Source organism: Salmo salar, chromosome 20 (genome assembly GCF_965601325.2).
Source record: "Salmo salar chromosome 20, fSalSal1, whole genome shotgun sequence".
NCBI classification, from domain to species: domain Eukaryota; kingdom Metazoa; phylum Chordata; class Actinopteri; order Salmoniformes; family Salmonidae; genus Salmo; species Salmo salar.
The window spans coordinates 34,358,850-34,377,320 of record NC_138310.1 but is presented as its reverse complement, the minus strand read 5'-3'; the positions used below and the strand labels follow the sequence as shown (position 1 = coordinate 34,377,320).

The 18,471-nt window shown below is 42.1% G+C and overlaps 1 protein-coding gene across 1 annotated transcript in view; it reads left to right on the top strand.

Moving 5' to 3' along the window:
• The first annotated feature begins 2,321 nt into the window (after positions 1 to 2,321).
• The window catches only part of LOC106580495 (hexokinase-2), a 100,693-nt gene continuing 84,543 nt past the window's right edge, over positions 2,322 to 18,471 (top strand). Inside the window, exon 1 of the mRNA XM_014161633.3 lies at positions 2,322 to 2,585. Coding sequence (XP_014017108.3) covers positions 2,523 to 2,585 — 63 coding nt within the window. The 5' untranslated portion in view covers positions 2,322 to 2,522. The remainder of the gene's footprint in view (positions 2,586 to 18,471) is intronic.

Genomic DNA, 18,471 nt, shown 5'->3' with positions numbered 1-18,471 from the left:
TCGACGATAAACGCGAATCCGACCATCACCCCTGGTGAGAGAAAACCGCGACTCGTCAGTGAAGAGCACTTTTTGCCAGTCCTGTCTGGTCCAGTGACAGTGGGTTTGTGCCCATAGGCAACGTTGTTGTATCAGAAGCTTCAAAAGTCATGGCATATTTTTCTGGAAATGTCCAAGCTGTTTAAAGGCACAGTCAACTTAATGTATGTAAACTTCTGACCCATTGGAATTGTGATACAGTGAATTATAAATGAAATAATCTGTCTGTAAACAATTGTTGGAAAAATTACTTGTGTCATGCACAATGTAGATGTCCTAACCGACATGCCAAAACTATAGTTTGTTAACAAGAAATTGTATGTAAACTTCCGACTTCAACTGTATGTTGAAGTCAGAAGATTACATACACTTAGGTTGGAGTCATTAAAACTCGTTTGTCAACCACTCCACAAATTTCTTGTTAACAAACTATAGTTTTGGCAAGTCGGTTAGGACATCTACATTGTGCATGACACAAGTAAATCAAAGGAAATCAGCCAAGACCTCAGAAAAAAGATTGTAGACTTCCACAAGTCTGGTTCATCCTTAGGAGGAATTTCCAAATGCCTGACGGTACCACATTCATCTGTACAAAGAATAGTACGCAAGTATAAACACCATGGGACCACACAGCCATCATACCGCTCAGGAAGGAGATGCGTTACGGTCTCCTAGAGATGAATGTACTTTGTGGCAAAAGTGCAAATCAATCCCAGAACAACAGCAAAGGACCTTGTGAAGATGCTGGAGGAAACAGGTACAAAAGTATCTATATCCACAGTAAAATGAGTCCTGTATCGACATAACCTGAATGGCTGCTCAGCAAGGAAGAAGCCACTGCTCCTAAACCGGCATAAAAAAGCCAGACTACGGTTTGCAACTGCACATGGGGACAAAGATTGTTCTTTTTGGAGGAATGCCCTCTGGTCTGATGGAACAAAAATAGAACTGTTTAGCCATAATGACCATTGTTACGTTTGGAGGAAAAAGGGGGAGACTTGCAAGCCGAAGAATCCCATCCCAACCGTGAAGCACGGGGGTGGCAGCATCATGTTGTGAGGGGGCTTTTCTGCAGGAGGGACTGGTGCACTTCACAAAATAGATGGCATCATGAGGTAGGAAAATGATGTGGATATAATGAAGCAGCATCTCAAGACATCAGTCAGGAAGTTAAAGCTTGGTACCAAATGGGTCTTCCAAATGGACAATGACCCCAAGCATACTTCCAAAGTTGTGGCAGAATGGCTTAAGGACAACAAAGTCAAGGTTTTAGAGTGGCCGTCACAAATCCCTGACCTCAATCCTATAGAAAATGTGTGGGCAGAACTGAAAAAGCGTGTGCGAGCAGAAATAAATCATTCTCTGTACTATTATTCTGACATTTCACATTCTTAAAAAAAAGTGGTGATCCTAACTGACCTAAGACAGGGAATTTTTTACGAGGATTACATGTCAGGAATTGTGAAAAACTGAGTTTAAATGTATTTAAATGTGTATGTAAACTTCCGACTTCAACTGTATACAAATAATGGTGTGTATAGACGTTATGGACAGTATATGAATAGAAAAGGTGTGTATAGCAATAGTTATATAGGATGAGCCTTGACTACAATACCTTATATACATATGAAGTGAGTAAATCAGTATGTAAACATTATTTAAGTGACCAGTACAACACTTTGTGACTACCGATGTAAAAACTACTGATGTAAATTGGGTTTTATAAAATACATTTGATTAATTGATTGTTTGTATCTAGGCTGTATAGCAAGGTTTCCCAAACTCGGTCCTTGGGACTCCAAGGGCTGCACATTTTGGTTTTTGACCTAGCACTACCCTTTGGGGTCCAGAGGACAGAGTTTTGGGGAACGCTGTTATAGCTCTATGAGATACACTATTTTATATAAAAAAAACTAATTAAAAGTTGCTCTGAGAGATAATCAAATCATTATGTTGTGATATCACGTTGACATAATAGCAGTTACCAAGGTCAGTGTTGTTTTACAGAAATAAGATTATGGAGTTGTATCTCTATCAATAAGATACACTATATATCAAAGTAATTAAAAGTTGCTTTGAGAGTTAATTCAATCATAATATTGAATGCGATGTTGTATAATTGTGAGAAGATTTGATTATAGGTAGGCTATCAAATCCATTCCTAAACTATTAGAGTATATATATATCATAATTTGCTTTTCATTAGACGGCGACACGAAATAAGCCACACCTTCCTCGTGCCTGCAATGACTGTAAAAATACTCGTTATTCTCGAATGACTTGTTTGAAGTATATGACTTCTGTAGTCAACATATCTATAAAGTCGTAGTAGCTAACAGTGTCATTACGAAGGCCAGTGCAGATTCTGTTCAATGTTATGACTAGTTGCCGAATGTTTAACGAACAAGCCCGCTATTAGGAAATAATTTAATTAACATAGTTTGCTAGCTAAGTGGTAGAGGAGAAGGACATTCATAACGACGATGATAGCCTCTCATCTTCTGGCATACTACTTCACGGAGCTCCACCATGACAAGGTTCAACAGGTAAGTGGCTACTGGTTAGAAACATGTATTTTTGCTATTTTGAAGAAGCTAAATTACTGGAAGGTACGCCACGTGACGTCTGATCACGTTGGCATTGCAGGGTCAGAACATCTAGCCAGCCTCCTCGAGCCATTCACTATTGACTTGAATTTACTCTTATCAGTGGTAGTTAGCTAGCTAGTTTTATTTTCCGTTCAAATTGCACCACATCAATGTCTATCAACACTAGCTAAGTAAATTAATTTTGAAGACACTGGCGATTGGCAAGCTATGCCCAAATATTGACTTTTACTGACTTGTTATCAGACATGCAATAAGCGCGCATCTTCTAGCTTCGGCCAGTTAAAGCTGTTGGCCTGGTCTATGGATGGCTAGTTAAAAATGTAACTCGTGTTTGACTATGTTATGCACGGGTGAAAGTCAATTTAATTTCTTACAGATACGGGAACCTCTTATGTGGCCGCTTAATCATATAATTACATATACAATCCATATGAATTTAATAGGATCTCTATGGGCCTAATAGTAAAGATTTGTCCTTTTAACGTTTAAATGTAACGTTACTAGCCTACCTTTTAATGTGGCATGAACACAACCAATCATGTTGTTTTCATCTGATTGTCTAACCATTACTTCAACGGTTTATGTAGGCTACCAAGGCACGTTAATCAGGGATGGCTGAATGACATTGGGTGCGGAAAAAGTTTTACCATGCAGACCAGACCGGGACGCGCGTTCGTCTGCGTGCGCCATGGTGCGCATGTTGATTTTGTTCATCCACACCAGAAGCTATCAGGACAAATATAAAATATATTTTGATTTGTTTATCACTTTTTTTGGTTAGTACATGATTCCGTATGTGTTATTTCATAGTTTTGATGTTTTCACTATTATTCTACAATGTAAAAATAAAGAAAAGCCCTTGAATGAGTAGGTGTGTCCAAACTTTTGACTGGTACTGTAGTTTAGGTGTAATTTCGAAGGACCGGCTGTGCCGGTTGACTTGCATCGTTTGTTTCCCGCTCATCTACTCTACAGTCAAGGATATGTTTTGCGTTATTCTAAAGGCCTACTTCAACATGTAGCATGTTTTTGTTTCCCTGACAGTAAATTTGATTAGTAATAGAGTTATAGTAATTAAAACAGTCCCATAGCAGCTTCGTTTTACAAAGTGAAACGTAAAAGAGAATACTATGAACCCGCAAGGTCCGAGGTCAAATTATTTGCTGCTGGTAAATAGGCCTAACACAAACTCATCATTACACTATTGTCTTTCTAAATTAAATCAACTTCTTCACCCTCCTCATCATTCAGTTAGGCCTAATTTAAATTAATTTGTGAAGTAAGGTGCACAATTATCACCCATTTGTCATTCGATCAGTGAGGAGAGAGTGACGCATTAGCGCCTGGCTGGGTACCAACATACTACAGCACATTGTCTTGGTGGGTTAAGTTAGGAATAGGTGTGAAAAAAATTGGTAAAAAGTCTCTAAATACTTTTCTGTTTGTGATTTCAAAATTCTGACATTGACAATAAAGTCAGGGAAGGAGCAGGACATGCACTATATACACAAAAACTATTTCAGCCACACTGCCTTAATGTCGCTGGACCCCAGGAAGAGTAGCTGCTGCTTTGGCAACAGCTAATGGGGATCCTTAATAAATACAAATACCCGAGCAAACAGTGGCAACTGTAAAGTTTGGTGGAGGAGGAATAATGGTCTGGGGCTATTTTTTTCATGGTTCGGGCTAGGCCCCTTAGTTCCAGTGAAGGACAATCTTAACGCTACAGCATACAATGACATTCTAGACAATTCTGTGCTTCCAACTTTGTGGCAACAGTTTCGGGAAGGCCCTTCCCTGTTTCAGCATGACAAGGCACCTGTACACAAGGTCCATACATAAATGGTTTGTTGAGATTGATGTGGAAGAACTTGACTGGCCTGCACAGAACCCTGACCTCAACCCCATCGAACACCTTTGGGAATGAATTGGAACGTCAACTGCGAGCCAAGCCTTATCTGCCAACATCATGGCCCAACCTCACTAATGCTCTTGTGGCTGAATGGAAGCAAGTCCCCACAGCAATGTTCCAACATTTAGTGGAAAGCCTTCCTAGAAGAGTGGAGGCTGTTATAGCAGCAAAGGGGGGACCAATTCCATATTAATGCCCACGATTTTGGAACGAGATGTTCGACGAGCAGGTGTCCACATACTTTTGGCCATGTAATGTATTCTAGCCTACGAAGGTGTTGTCCTAAAGTTATGGCTTTAAAAAAAAAACAAGAATGAAAGTTTATAGCGTAGGCATAGGCTATTCTCAATCACAACTTTATGATAGATGGAACAAACAGTGTTATTTATTTTTCTATTATTTCGTGTCAAACCAATTATTATCCTGTTCTGAAGACGGTAGACTGCTTCTATCCAGGCCTGATGTCACTACGATAAGACAGCCCCTTTGTCATCAGTCACTGCAAGTTAGTTCTGAATGATTTGTTGCCGTAGAATTTTGCCTGGCTTATAGGTGAGCCACTTTTGTGGTACCGGTTACCCCGAGTTGAACTCAGTTAACCAAAGTTACCTAGCTAACTCCTCAAATTACATTCATAGTATAGGCTCTGCTCGCCAGCTGTGTTTGACTTGCTAAGCCTGTTAGGTTCGGCCAGCCACAAACTGTGCACTACTAGCCTCTAACTTTATTGACATTTCACAGCTCCTACTTAGGTCAATAAAATGTACAATTTTGGACAGCCCACAGGCTACTTCTCCTGCCTGCCTCTCCATCACTGGCTTTCCTAATTTGGGCTTCTCGCCTTTGAGATTTTCTCTTTAGGCTTTATCCTACTTCTGATTTACGCCATGACAATATGATTCCTACTGCAGTCTAGTGTAAAAAGTCAGATACGCCTTTTGCTGTCTCAACTCTCCGTCCCTCTCAACTCTCTCACTCGTGAGATTTTGCTATCTCCAGTTTCAGATTTGAATGCTGTATCGTCAGTTTGTTCCAGATTGCTGCTGGAACGTTGTGTCCCGTCAGTGTATTAGATACAGTACATTCGGAAAGTATTCAGACCCCTTGACTTTTTCCACATTTAGTTACATTACAGCCTTATTCTAATATGGATCTTATAGTTGTTTTCCCTCATCAATCTACACACAATACCTCATAATGACAAAGTGAAAACATATTTTTGGACATAAGTGTTCAGACCCTTTACTCAGTACCTTGTTGAAGCACCTTTAGCAATGATTACAGCCTCGAGTCTTCTTGGGTATGATGCTACAAGCTTGGCACACCTGTTTTTGGGGAGTTTCTCCCATTCTTCTCTGCAGATCCTCTCGAGCTCTCAGGTTTGATGGGGAGCGTCGCTATACCGCTATTTTCAGGTCTCTCCAGAGATGTTCGATCGGGTTCAAGTCCGGGCTCTGGCTGGGCCACTCTAGGACATTCACAGACTTGTCCCGAAGCCACCCCTGCATTGGCTTGGCTGTGTGCTTATGGTCGTTGTCATGTTGGAAGGTGAACCTTTGCCCCAGTCTGAGGTCCTGAGCGCTCTGGAGCAGGTTTTCATGAAGTATCTCTCTGTACTTTGCTCCATTCATCTTTCCCTGAATCCTGACTAGTCTCACAGTCCCTGCTGCTGAAAACATCCCCACAGCATGATGGTGCCACCACCATGCTTCACCTTAGGGATAGAGCCAGCTTTTCTACAGATGGGACACTTGGCATTCAAATCAAATCAAACTGTATTTGTCACATGCGCCGAATACAACAAGTGTAGACCTTACCGTGAAATGCTTACTTACAAGCCCTTAACCAACAGTGCAGTTCAAGAAGAGTGAAGAAAATATTTACCAAATAAACGAAAGTAAAATAAACAAAGTAACACAATAACATAACAATAACGAGGCTATATACAGGAGGTACCGGTACAGAGTCAGTGTGCGGGTGTGCGGGTGTACAGGTTAGAGGTCATTTGTACTTGTAAGTAGGTGACATGACTATACATACAGTGGGGGAAAAAAGTATTTGATCCCCTGCTGATTTTGTACGTTTGCCCACTGACAAAGAATGGATCAGTCTATAATTTTAATGGTAGGTTTATTTGAACAGTGAGAGACAGAATAACAACAAAAATATCCAGAAAATGCATGTCAAAAATGTTATAAATTGATTTGCATTTTAATGAGGGAAATAAGTATTTGACCCCCTCTCAATCAGAAAGATTTCTGGCTCCCAGGTGTCTTTTATACAGGTAACGAGCTGAGATTAGGAGCACACTCTTAAAGGGAGTGCTCCTAACTGCAGCTTGTTACCTGTAAAAAAGACACCTGTCCACAGAAGCAATCAATCAGATTCCAAACTCTCCACCATGGAAAAGACCAAAGAGCTCTCCAAGGATGTCAGGGACAAGATTGTAGACCTACACAAGGCTGGAATGGGCTACAAGACCATCGCCAAGCAGCTTGGTGAGAAGGTGACAACATTTGGTGCAATTATTCGCAAATGGAAGAAACACAAAAGAACTGTCAATATCTCTCGGCCTGGGGCTCCATGCAAGATCTCACCTCGTGGAGTTGCAATGATCATGAGAACGGTGAGGAATCAGCCCAGAACTACACGGGATGATCTTGTCAATGATCTCAAGGCAGCTGGGACCATAGTCACCAAGAAAACAATTGGTAACACACTACGCCGTGAAGAACTGAAATCCTGCAGCGCCCGCAAGGTCCCCCTGCTCAAGAATACATATACATGCCCGTCTGAAGTTTACCAATGAACATCTGAATGACTCAGAGGACAACTGGTGAAAGTGTTGTGGTCAGATGAGACCAAAATTGAGCTTTTTGACATCAACTCAACTCGCCGTGTTTGGAGGAGGAGGAATGCTGCCTATGACCCCAAGAACACCATCTCCACCGTCAAACATGGAGGTGGAAACATTATGCTTTGGGGGTGTTTTTCTGCTAAGGGGACAGGACAATTTCACCGCATCAAAGGGATGATGGACGGGGCCATGTACCGTCAAATCTTGGGTGAGAACCTCCTTCCCTCAGCCAGGGCATTGAAAATGGGTCGTGGATGGGTATTCCAGCATTACAATGACCCAAAATACACGGCCAAGGCAACAAAGGAGTGGCTCAAGAAGAAGCACATTAAGGTCCTGGAGTGGCCTAGCCAGTCTCCAGACCTTAATCCCATAGAAAATCTGTGGAGGGAGCTGAAGGTTTGAGTTGCCAAACTTCAGCATCGAAACCTTAATGACTTGGAGAAGATCTGCAAAGAGGAGTGGGACAAAATCCTTCCTGAGATGTGTGCAAACCTGGTGGCCAACTACAAGAAATGTCTGACCTCTGTGATTGCCAACAAGGGTTTTGCCACCAAGTACTAAGTCATGTTTTGCAGAGGGGTCAAATACTTATTTCCCTCATTAAAATGCAAATCATTTTATAACATTTTTGACATGCGTTTTTCTGGATTTTCTGTTGTTATTCTGTCTCTCACTGTTCAAATAAACGTATTATTAAAATTATAGACTGATCATTTCTTTGTAAGTGGGCAAACGTACAAAATCAGCAGGGGATCAAATACTTTTTCCCCCCATTGTAGATAATAAATAGCGAGTAGCAGCAGTGTACAAAACAAATGGAGGGGGGGTCAATGTAATAGTCCGGTGGTACCACTTCCTGTGCGGTAGCAGAGAAAACAGTCTATGACTTGGGTGACTGGAGTCTCTGACAATTTTATGGACTTTCCTCTGACACCACCTATTATTTAGGTCCATGATTTCAGGAAGCTTGGTTCCAGTGATGTACTGGGTCGTAAGCACTACCCTCTGTAGCGCCTTACGGTCAGATGCTGTGCAGTTGCCATACCAGGCGGTGATGCAACCGGTCAGGATGCTCTCGATTGTGCAGCTCTAGAACCTTTTGAGGATCTGGGGACCCATGCCAAATCTTTTCAATCTCATGAGGGGGAAAAGGTGTTGTGCCCTCTTAACGACTGTCTTGGTGTGTTTGGACCATGATAGTTTGTTGGTGATGTGGACACCAAGGAACTTGAAACTCTCGACCCGCTCCATTACAGCGCCGTTGATGTTAATGGGGGCCTGTTCGGCCCGCCTTTTCCTGTAGTCCACGATCAGCTCCTTAGTCTTGCTCACATTGAGGGAGTGGTTGTTGTCCTGGCACCACACTGCCAGTTCTCTGACCACCTCCCTGTAGGCCGTCTCATCGTTGTCGGTGATCAGGCCTAACCCTGTTGTGTCGTCAGCAAACTTAATGATGGTGTTGGCGTCATGTTTGTCCACGCGGTCGTGGGTGAACAGGGAGTACAGGAGGGGACTAAGTACACACCCTTGAGGGGCCCCAGTGTTGAGGATCAGCGTGGTAGACGTGTTGTTGCCTACCCTTACCACCTGGGGGTGGCCCGTCAGGAAGTCCAGGATCCAGTTGCAGAGGGAGGTGTTTAGTTCCAGGGTCCTTAGCTTAGTGATGAGCTTTGTGGGCACTATGGTGCTACGCTGAGCTGTAGTCAATAAACAGTATTCTCACATAGGTGTTCCTTTTGTCTAGGTGGGAAAGGGCAGTATGGAGTGCGATAGAGATTGCGTCATCTGTGGATCTGTTGGAGCGGTATGTGATTTGGAGTGGTTCTAGGGTATCTGGGAGGATGCTGTTGTGAGCCATGACCAGCCTTTCAAAGCACTTCATGGCTACTGACGTGAGTGCTACGGGGCGGTAATAATTTAGGCAGGTTACCTTCGCTTCCTTGGGCACAGGGACTATGGTGGTCTGCTTGAAACATGTAGGTATTACAGACTCAGTCATGGAGAGTTTGAAAATGTCAGTGAAGACTCTTGCCAGTTGGTCCGCGCATGCTTTGAGTACACGTCCTGGTAATCGATCTGGCCCCGCGGCTTTGTGAATGTTGACCTGTTTAAAGGTCTTGCACACATTGGCTACCGAGAGCGTTATCACAGTCATCCAGAACAGCTTTTGCTCTTATGCATGCTTCAGTGTTGCTTGCCTCGAAGCGAGCATAGAACTTCTTTAGCTCATCTGGTAGGCTCGCATCACTGGGCAGCTCACGTCTGGGTTTCCCTTTGGAGTCCGTAATAGTCTTCAAGCCCTGCCACATCCAACGAGCGTCAGAGCCAGTGTAGTTGGATTCAATCTTAATCCTGTATTTACGCTTTTCTTGTTTGATAGTTCGTCTGTGGGCATAGCAGGATTTCTTATAGTTGTCCGGATTAGTGTCTCGCTCTTTGAAAGCAGCAGCTCTAGCCTTTAGCTCGATATGGATGTTGCCTGTAATTCGTGGCTTTTGGTTGGGATATGTAGAGTTGAAGTCGGAAGTTTACATACACTTAGGTTAGAGTCGTTAAAACTAGTTTTTCAACCACTCCACAAATTTCTTGTTAACAAACTATAGTTTTGGCAAGTCGGTTAGGACATCTGCTTTGTGCATGCGAAAAGTAATTTTTCCAAAAATTGTTTACAGATTATTTCACTTATAATTCACTGTATTTAAATTTCAGTGGGTCAGAAGTTCACATACACTAAGTTGACTGTGCCTTTAAACAGCTTGGAAAATTCCAGAAAATGTCATGGCTTCTGATAGGCTAATTGACATAATTTGAGTCAATTGGAGGTGTACCCGTGGATGTATTTCAAGGCCTAGCTTCAAACTCAGTGCCTCTTTGCTTGACATCATGGGAAAATCAAAATAAATCTGCCAAGACCTCAGAAGAACAATAGACCTCCACATGTCTGGTTCATCCTTGGGAGAAATTTCTAAATGCCTGAAAGTACCATGTTCATCTGTACAAACAAGAGTACGCAAGTATAAACACCATGGGATGTTTTTGGTCCATTCCTCCTGACAGAGCTGGTGTAACTGAGTCAGGTTTGTAGGCCTCCTTGCTTGCACATGCTTTTTCAGTTCTGCTCACAAATGTTCTATAGGATGAGGTCAGGGCTTTGTGATGGCCACTCCAATACCTTGACTTTGTTATCCTTAAGCCATTTTGCCACAACTTTGGAAGTATGCTTCGGGTCATTGTCCATTTGGAAGACCCATTTGGGACCAAGCTTTAACTTCCTGACTGATGTCTTGAGATGTTGCTTCAATATATCCACATCATTTTCCTGCCTCATGATGCCATCTATTTTGTGAAGTGCACCAGTCCCTCCTGCAGCAAAGCCCCCCCACAACATGATGCTGCCACACCTGTGCTTCACGGTTGGGAAGGTGTTCTTCGGCTTGCAAGTCTCCCCCTTTTTCCTCCAAACATAACGATGGTCATTATGGCCAAACAGTTCTATTTTTATTTCAGCAGACCAGAGGATATTTCTCCAAAAAGAACGATCTTTGTCCCCATGTGCAGTTGCAATCCGTAGTCTGGCTTTTTTATGGCGGTTTTGGAGCAGTGGCCTCTTCCTTGCTGAGCAGCCTTTCAGGTTGTCGATACTCCAAGCGGGCTGCCATGTGCCTTTTACTGAGGAGTGGCTTCTGTCTGGCCACTACCATAAAGGCCTGGTTGGTGGAGTGCTGCAGAGATTGTTGTCCTTCTGGAAGATTCTCACATCTCCACAGTGGAACTCTGGAGCTCTGTCCATGTGACCATCAGGTTCTTGGTCACCTCCCTGACCAAGGCCCTTCTCCCCCGATTGCTCAGTTTGGCTGGGCAGCCAGCTCTAGGTAGAGTCTTGGTGGTTCCAATCTACTTGTGTTCTTGGGTACCTTCAGTGCTGCAGAAAGATCTTCAGATCTGTGCCTATAGACAATCCTGTCTTGTAGCTCTACGGACAATTCCTTTGACCTTATGGCTTGGTTTTTTACTCTGACATGCACTGTCAACTTTGGGACTTTATATAGACAGGTGTTTGCCTTTCCAAATCATGTCCAATCAATTTAATTTACTACCGATGGACTCCAATTTGTAGAAATATCTCAAGGAGGATCAATGGCAACAGGATGCACCTGAGCTCAATTTTTAGTCTCATAGCAAAGGGTCTGAATAGTTATGGAAATAAGGTGTTTACATTCTTTTTGGTATATTTGCAAAAATTTCTAAACCTGTTTTCACTTTGTCATAGTTACTTTGTGTAGATTGAGGACATTGTTTATTTAATTCTTAGAATCAAGCTGTAACTTAAAATTTGGAAAAAGGGAAGCGGTCTGAATACTTTGTATTTATTAAATAGTGTGGTGGGCCCTTGGGGAACATCTATCAGTACATATGGCTGGTGCTAAGCAGAGGCATCTAGGCTAGTTCCTGGAGTTGGAGCCAACCAGTAGAGCAGGGGGTGGTTTTAGTTAGCCCTGGGGAAGTGTGACTCGTGTTCCAGTAAAAGAAAATGTTGTCAGGACGGAGGCTTGATACAGAATGTTAATTTAAGGAGTTGAGAGAGATGGCCTTCAGAAAGTCAGATTTGGCTTTGTTTGACCGTGGTATGGTTGACAGAAAACAAAATTGGCCTAGGCCTATTGTAGATGATGTACCTAACTGGAAATCTAAATAAGATAAAGAACATATCATGATTTTCCATTGTGTAGTCTCTGTGATGACTGCTTGTCTGTAATGTCACCTTGGCTGTGGAAACAATCTGAACCTATCAGGAATCAAGGTAAGACCCAAGTGCAGACTGAAGTAACAATATTTATTGTAACCACAGGGGCAGGCAAATGACAGGTCATGGCAGGCAGGGGTCGATAATCCAGAGGTGGAACAAAGGTACAGAAGGGCAGGCAGGCTCAGATAGGCAGTGGTCGGGCGGGTACAGGGTCAGGACAGGCAAAGGTTAAAAACCAAGAGGATGAGAAAAAGCGAGACTAAGGGAAAAACAGGAGCTGAGACAAAATGCTAGTAGGCTTGAGCAAACAAGGTGAACTGGCAAAAGACAGACAAAACACAGGTACAAATATACAGGGGATAATGGGGAAGATGGGTGACACCTGGAGGGGGTGGAGACAAGGACAGGTGAAACAGATCAGGGTGTGACAGTACTAGAGGTTGACCGATTATGATTTAACGCCGATACCTATACCGATTATTGGAGGACCAAAAACCACCGATGCTGATTAATCGGCCGATGTTTTTTTTTGAAATTGTATTTTTATTTGTTGTAATGACAATTACAACAATACTGAATGAACACTTATTTTAACTTAATATAATACATAAATAAAATCAATTTAGCCTCAAATAAATAATGAAACGTGTTCAATTCGGTTTAAATAATGCAAAAACAAAGTGTTGGAGAAGTAAAAGTGCAATATGTGCCATGTAAGAAAGCTAACGTTTAAGTGCCTTGCTCAGAACATGGGAACATATGAAAGCTGGTGGTTCCTTTTAACATGAGTCTTCAATATTCCCAGGTAAGAAGTTTTAGGTTGTAGTTATCATAGGACTATTTCTCTCTATACGATTTGTATATCATATACCTTTGACTATTGGATGTTCTTATAGGCACTTTAGTATTGCCAGTGTAACATTATAGCTTCCGTCCCTCTCCTCGCTCCTACCTGGGCTCGAACCAGGAACACATCGACAACAGCCAACCTCGAAGCAGCGTTACCCATGTAGAGCAAGGGGAACAACTACTCCAAGTCTCAGAGCGAGTGACGTTTGAAACGCTATTAGTGCGCACCCGCTAACTAGCCAGCCATTTCACATCGGTTACACCAGCCTAATCTTGGGAGTTGACAGGCTTGAAGTCATAAACAGCGCAATGCATTGCGAAGAGCTGCTGGCAAAATGCACGAAAGTGCTGTTTGAATGAATGCTTACGAACCTGTTGGTGCCTACCACCGCTAAGTCAGACTGCTCTATCAAATCATAGACTTAATTATAATATAATAAACACAGAAATACGAGCCTTTGGTCATTAATATGGTCGAATCCGGAAACTATCATCTCGAAAACAAAACATTTTTTCTTTCAGTGAAATACGGAACCAGTCCGTATTTTATCTAACGGGTGGCATCCCTAAGTCTAAATATTCCTGTTACATTGCACAACCTTCAATGGTATGTCATAATTACGTAACATTCTGGCAAATTAGTTCGCAACGAGCCAGGCAATGAACGCAAGAGCAGTGACACAATTTCATTTTAGCAGGCAATATTAACTAAATATGCAGGTTTAAAAATATATACTTGTGTATTGATTTTAAAGGCATTGATGTTTAGGTACATTGGTGCAACGACAGTGCTTTTTTCGCAAATGCGCTTGTTAAATCATCACCCGTTTGTTGAAGTAGGCTGTGATTCGATGAGAAATTAACAGGCACCGCATCGATTATATGCCACGCAGGACACGTTAGATAAACTAGTAATATCAACCATGTGTAGTTATCTAGTGATTATGTTAAGATTGATTGTTTTTTATAAGATAAGTTTAATGCTAGCTAGCAACTTACCTTGGCTTCTTGCTGCCCTTGCGTAACAGTTTAGAAAATGCTGCCATAATGCTGTGCTGATAAACACTTACAATACATGTTTAACATGCAGGCTCCTCGTGGAGTGCAATGTCCAGAAGGTTGCAAAAACAAATCCCCGAATCCCCCCTGAACAAGGCAGTTAACCCCCGTTCCTAGGCCGTCATTGAAAATAAGAATGTGTTCTTAATCTGACTTGCCTAGTTAAATAATGATCGGCAAATCGGTGGCCGATTACCGATTGTTATGAACTTGAAATTGGCCCTAATTAATTGGCCATTCCAATTAATCGGTCGACCTCTAGACAGTACCCCCTCCCCTTCTAGGGATGCACCAGGTGTCCTACCTGGGTGCATACCTGGTTGAGCGGCGTGCCGGTGCTGGAGATGAGATGAGGCCTGGGTCCAGGATGTCCCTAGTGGAGACCCAGGACCTCACCTCCGGGCCATAACCCTCCCAGTCAACCAGGTACTGGAATCCCCTGCCCCGAGGTTGAACCTTCAGGAGGTGTCTCACCATGTACGCCGGTCGGCCGTCGATGAGAGGGGTGGGCCTGAAACAGGAGACAAGGGGCAGTCAGACATGGTTTTAATTCTAGATACAGAAAAGGTAGGAACAATACGGAGGGTATGGGGCAACAGAGGACGAACAGCAGAGGGGCTAATGATCTTGGAGCGGGGAGGAAAGGTCTCTGCTTCTGGGGTAGTGGCGAGCCAGCGCCTCAGGCTTGACCTTCTTGGATTCCGGTCGGTGCTGTGGAAGCGAAGTGGCCCGAGCCTTACTGAACCCCTCCCAGAGGTCCTGGTACTCTGTGGAGCAGACGGAGAGGTCCGGGGAAATTTCCAAGCCCCCAGGAAGACGTCCCTGGGCCCAGCGTCGTCTGGGTTTGGCCGGGCTAGGCTGTCATAAATAAGAATATGTTCTTAACTGACTTGCCTAGTTAATAAAAAAAATCTTTTAAAAATCTCAGATTACTGTTGGCATTTCAGCAGGGTAGATTGTAGTATAATGGAGTGCCAGATGTATTCTGTTAGCGGTGACAAGATGGTACTGCCACTGGCCCTAATGGCTCCGGTCAATAGCTACTAGGGTTGCACATTTTGGGGAATATTCAGAGGTGGGGAATTAACGGGAATATGGGAATTAATATTAATACCGTTTAAATGTAATGTTTTTTGCATTGGATGTATTTACCATATCATATGGAGACAGAAACATAAGGTAAAAAAAAGGTTTATCATAAGTAGACAATTGCAAATGATTAAATCCTTGCAAATACCTTCTGTAGTCCAAGGTCAATGATGACTGCCTTCAGCTCATCTGCAATGTAGAGACCGGTGTGTCTTGTCCCTTATCTGCTCTTGTAGAATACTGGTTGAGGGGTGGAGAGGATGTAGTTAATTATTCATTGCTGTCACGGTTGTCGTTGGTTAAGGAGGACCAAAATGCCACAGGTATGTGTATGCTCATCTTGACTTTTAATAAATTCCAAAATGAACACCAAAATAACAAAAAAGAGACCGACCGACCGATCAACAAACTGTCTGGCAAGGCACAAGGCTAAACACAGAACAATCTCCCACAAACACACCCAACTAATATAGGACTTCCAATCAAAGGCAACACCACACAGCTGCCTTCAATTGGAAGTCCACCCCAATTAACTCAACATAGAAACAGACTACCTAGACTAAACATAGAATACATGAATCTCAAACAGTGCCCAAAAAAACCCGGAATACTAAATCAAATGCCCTTACTACAAAAACACCACCCTGAACCACATAAAACAAATACCCTCTGCCACGTCCTGACCAAACTACAATAACAATTAACCCTTATACTGGCCAGGACGTGACACTTGCCCATGAACATTCTACCACCCACCAGAGATGATTGCAATACAGTCTGCTTTCTCTATGATTTGCTTGACCTTCACTTGAACTCTGTATCCATGAAATGAGTAGATAAAGAATGTCTGGTTGGAGGGATGTATGCTGGGCGAAGAACATTCAGAAATCTCTTCCAATACACATTGCCTGTGAGAATCAGAGGTGAACGAGTTGTATACACAGCTTGAGTAAGACATTCATCAGCATTTCTCCTCCATTGAGCCAAAAACACTTCTGATTCCAGGAGGACCATGAGCTGTTGCTGTCAATAAGGTGTCTGATTCATCATTTTCACCTCGAATAGAAGTAGAGGGACTTTTGTCAGAGGTTGTTTGTTGTGAGCGCTGAGGGAACTTTATGCACTTGGCCAGATGATTCTGCATCTTTGTTGCATTCTTCACATGATTTGGCACAGTATTTGCAAATGTACACAGCTTTTCCTTCTACATTAGCTGCAGTGAAATGTCTCCACACATCAGATAGTGCCCGTGGCATTTTCCTGTAAAGATTAGAAAAAAATGAGTAACAAAACCCAAATACAATTCCATGTACAGATAAATAGTTAAGCAGTTAGATTAAACAACTCCTTTGTAAGATACATGTTTTTAAATGAAACATGTATGGAAACAGGTGAATTAACAGTCCTCAGTTAGCAGGCTCAAGCAAGCTAAAACCCACATGGTAGCAAAAACGAACTAGCAGAAATTGTTAACAAGTTAGAAATTATTTAAACACACTTTGCTGTAGGCTACTATTTACTAGTTAACAAAAAATAATGTATGTCATATAAAATATATTCACCCCACCCAGTATTGTAATCAAAACTTACCAGAAAGCATGTAGTCCTTGGCTCAGACAGTGTAGTAGTGTGGGCTCAATAACATCTCAATAGTGTGCAAGATCTTGAGAATCAGCTGTACATGTGATGGAAGAATGCACTGTGTATGGAGAGGGTTGCAATTCTATTGCATTGGAGATAGTTTAACCAAAATATGCCACAAGACCTAGAATTGCCTTATGTGTATCCCTCAAAGGTTCACTGTTATAAGCTAACTTTTTTTGATGAATTTAAGCAAAATTCCACATATTCCCGGGCCTAACTTCCCATACAAAATGTTCGGATAAAATACATTTACCCGAAAGTTTCCGACCCTTTGCAACCCTAATAGCTACACACACTAGAAATGGGTGATACGGACAAAAATCCATATCGCGATTTGCCAGATTTGGACACTAATAAACACCTAAATTGGAACATAGTAGCTGTACAGTAACATGCTATACATGAAGTCAGGCTCTGCGCTTCACAGCACTGTATGGGTTTGGACTGACAGCCGTTCTGAACTTGAGCACCTCGCTCGACAAGAAGTGTATTTTGAAAGATGAGACGTTGAGGATTATAATAAATAGTGCTTTGATGTTACACAAGCTAGGCAAACACCTGTGAGGTCAAATGTGCACTTCACATTTCGAAATCATAAAAAAGTGTCATATACAGCTTCAACATTTATGATCACTATGTTTGATGTACAGTTACAAGATTAAATGGAATCATACCCTGGGTTATTCTGAACAGAAGGAGCCTATATTTATTGTGAAGAAATTTGCCCGGGCGCATACACCTGAATGCTCTCAAGACTCCTTTTTATGCGCACCAAAATGATCTGTTTCTCTGAATTACCTTGTAAAAGGTGAACACTGTAAGATCAACACTGTAAGATCATCATTTTATAACTTAGTCATGTTGGCAATAGAACAAGCTTTCCCCCAAAAAAATGTTTTGGGATTTTTAAACAACAACAGTAATGTGTGATGCCGGGGATGCAGAGTTGTGCTCCAAATGAAATGACCTACAAGTTAGCTTGCTCTAGTTCCTGTCAAAAAGTACAGTAAACATAAAATCAACACTGTAATGTTTGGATTCAGTCTTTTCAGGGGAACTGTTGTGGTCTAATTTTTTTAAATGTTCTCCAAACTGTTCCTTTTCAATTGCTACCAACGTTATGCATATGCTTGTCATATTTATTCTGTAAGAAACATTTGAATTAAGCCCTATCGATATAGGCCAATTCCCATGAGTGTAAAGGGTTAACAACCCATATGAGCAAACTGATTTAATTTCAAACTTCACATTTCTCTTGTATAAGCTACTTATCATAATACACAATATCAGTAAAATGCCTGTGATAAGTAATCGGTATGGTCGTTGCCGATAATTTTCTATTTATCGTCCCAGCTCTAACTCGCACAGACACGTTTGTTTTACTATACTTGTGAGGACTTTTTAGGAACCAACAATTGATTACCATTCAAAATCCTATTATCCCTTAACCTAACCCTTACCCTAACCTTAACCTTAAACCTAACACTAACTCCTAAGCCTAAAATAGCCCTTTTCCCTTTGAGGACTGGCAAAATGTCCTCAATTCTCAGAATTATCTTTGGTTTACTAATCTTGTGAGGACTTCTGGTTCTCACAAGTATATAAGTGGTTACACACACACGCTAATTGAACACAACATTATGTAACTTCAGTGGGAAAGCAA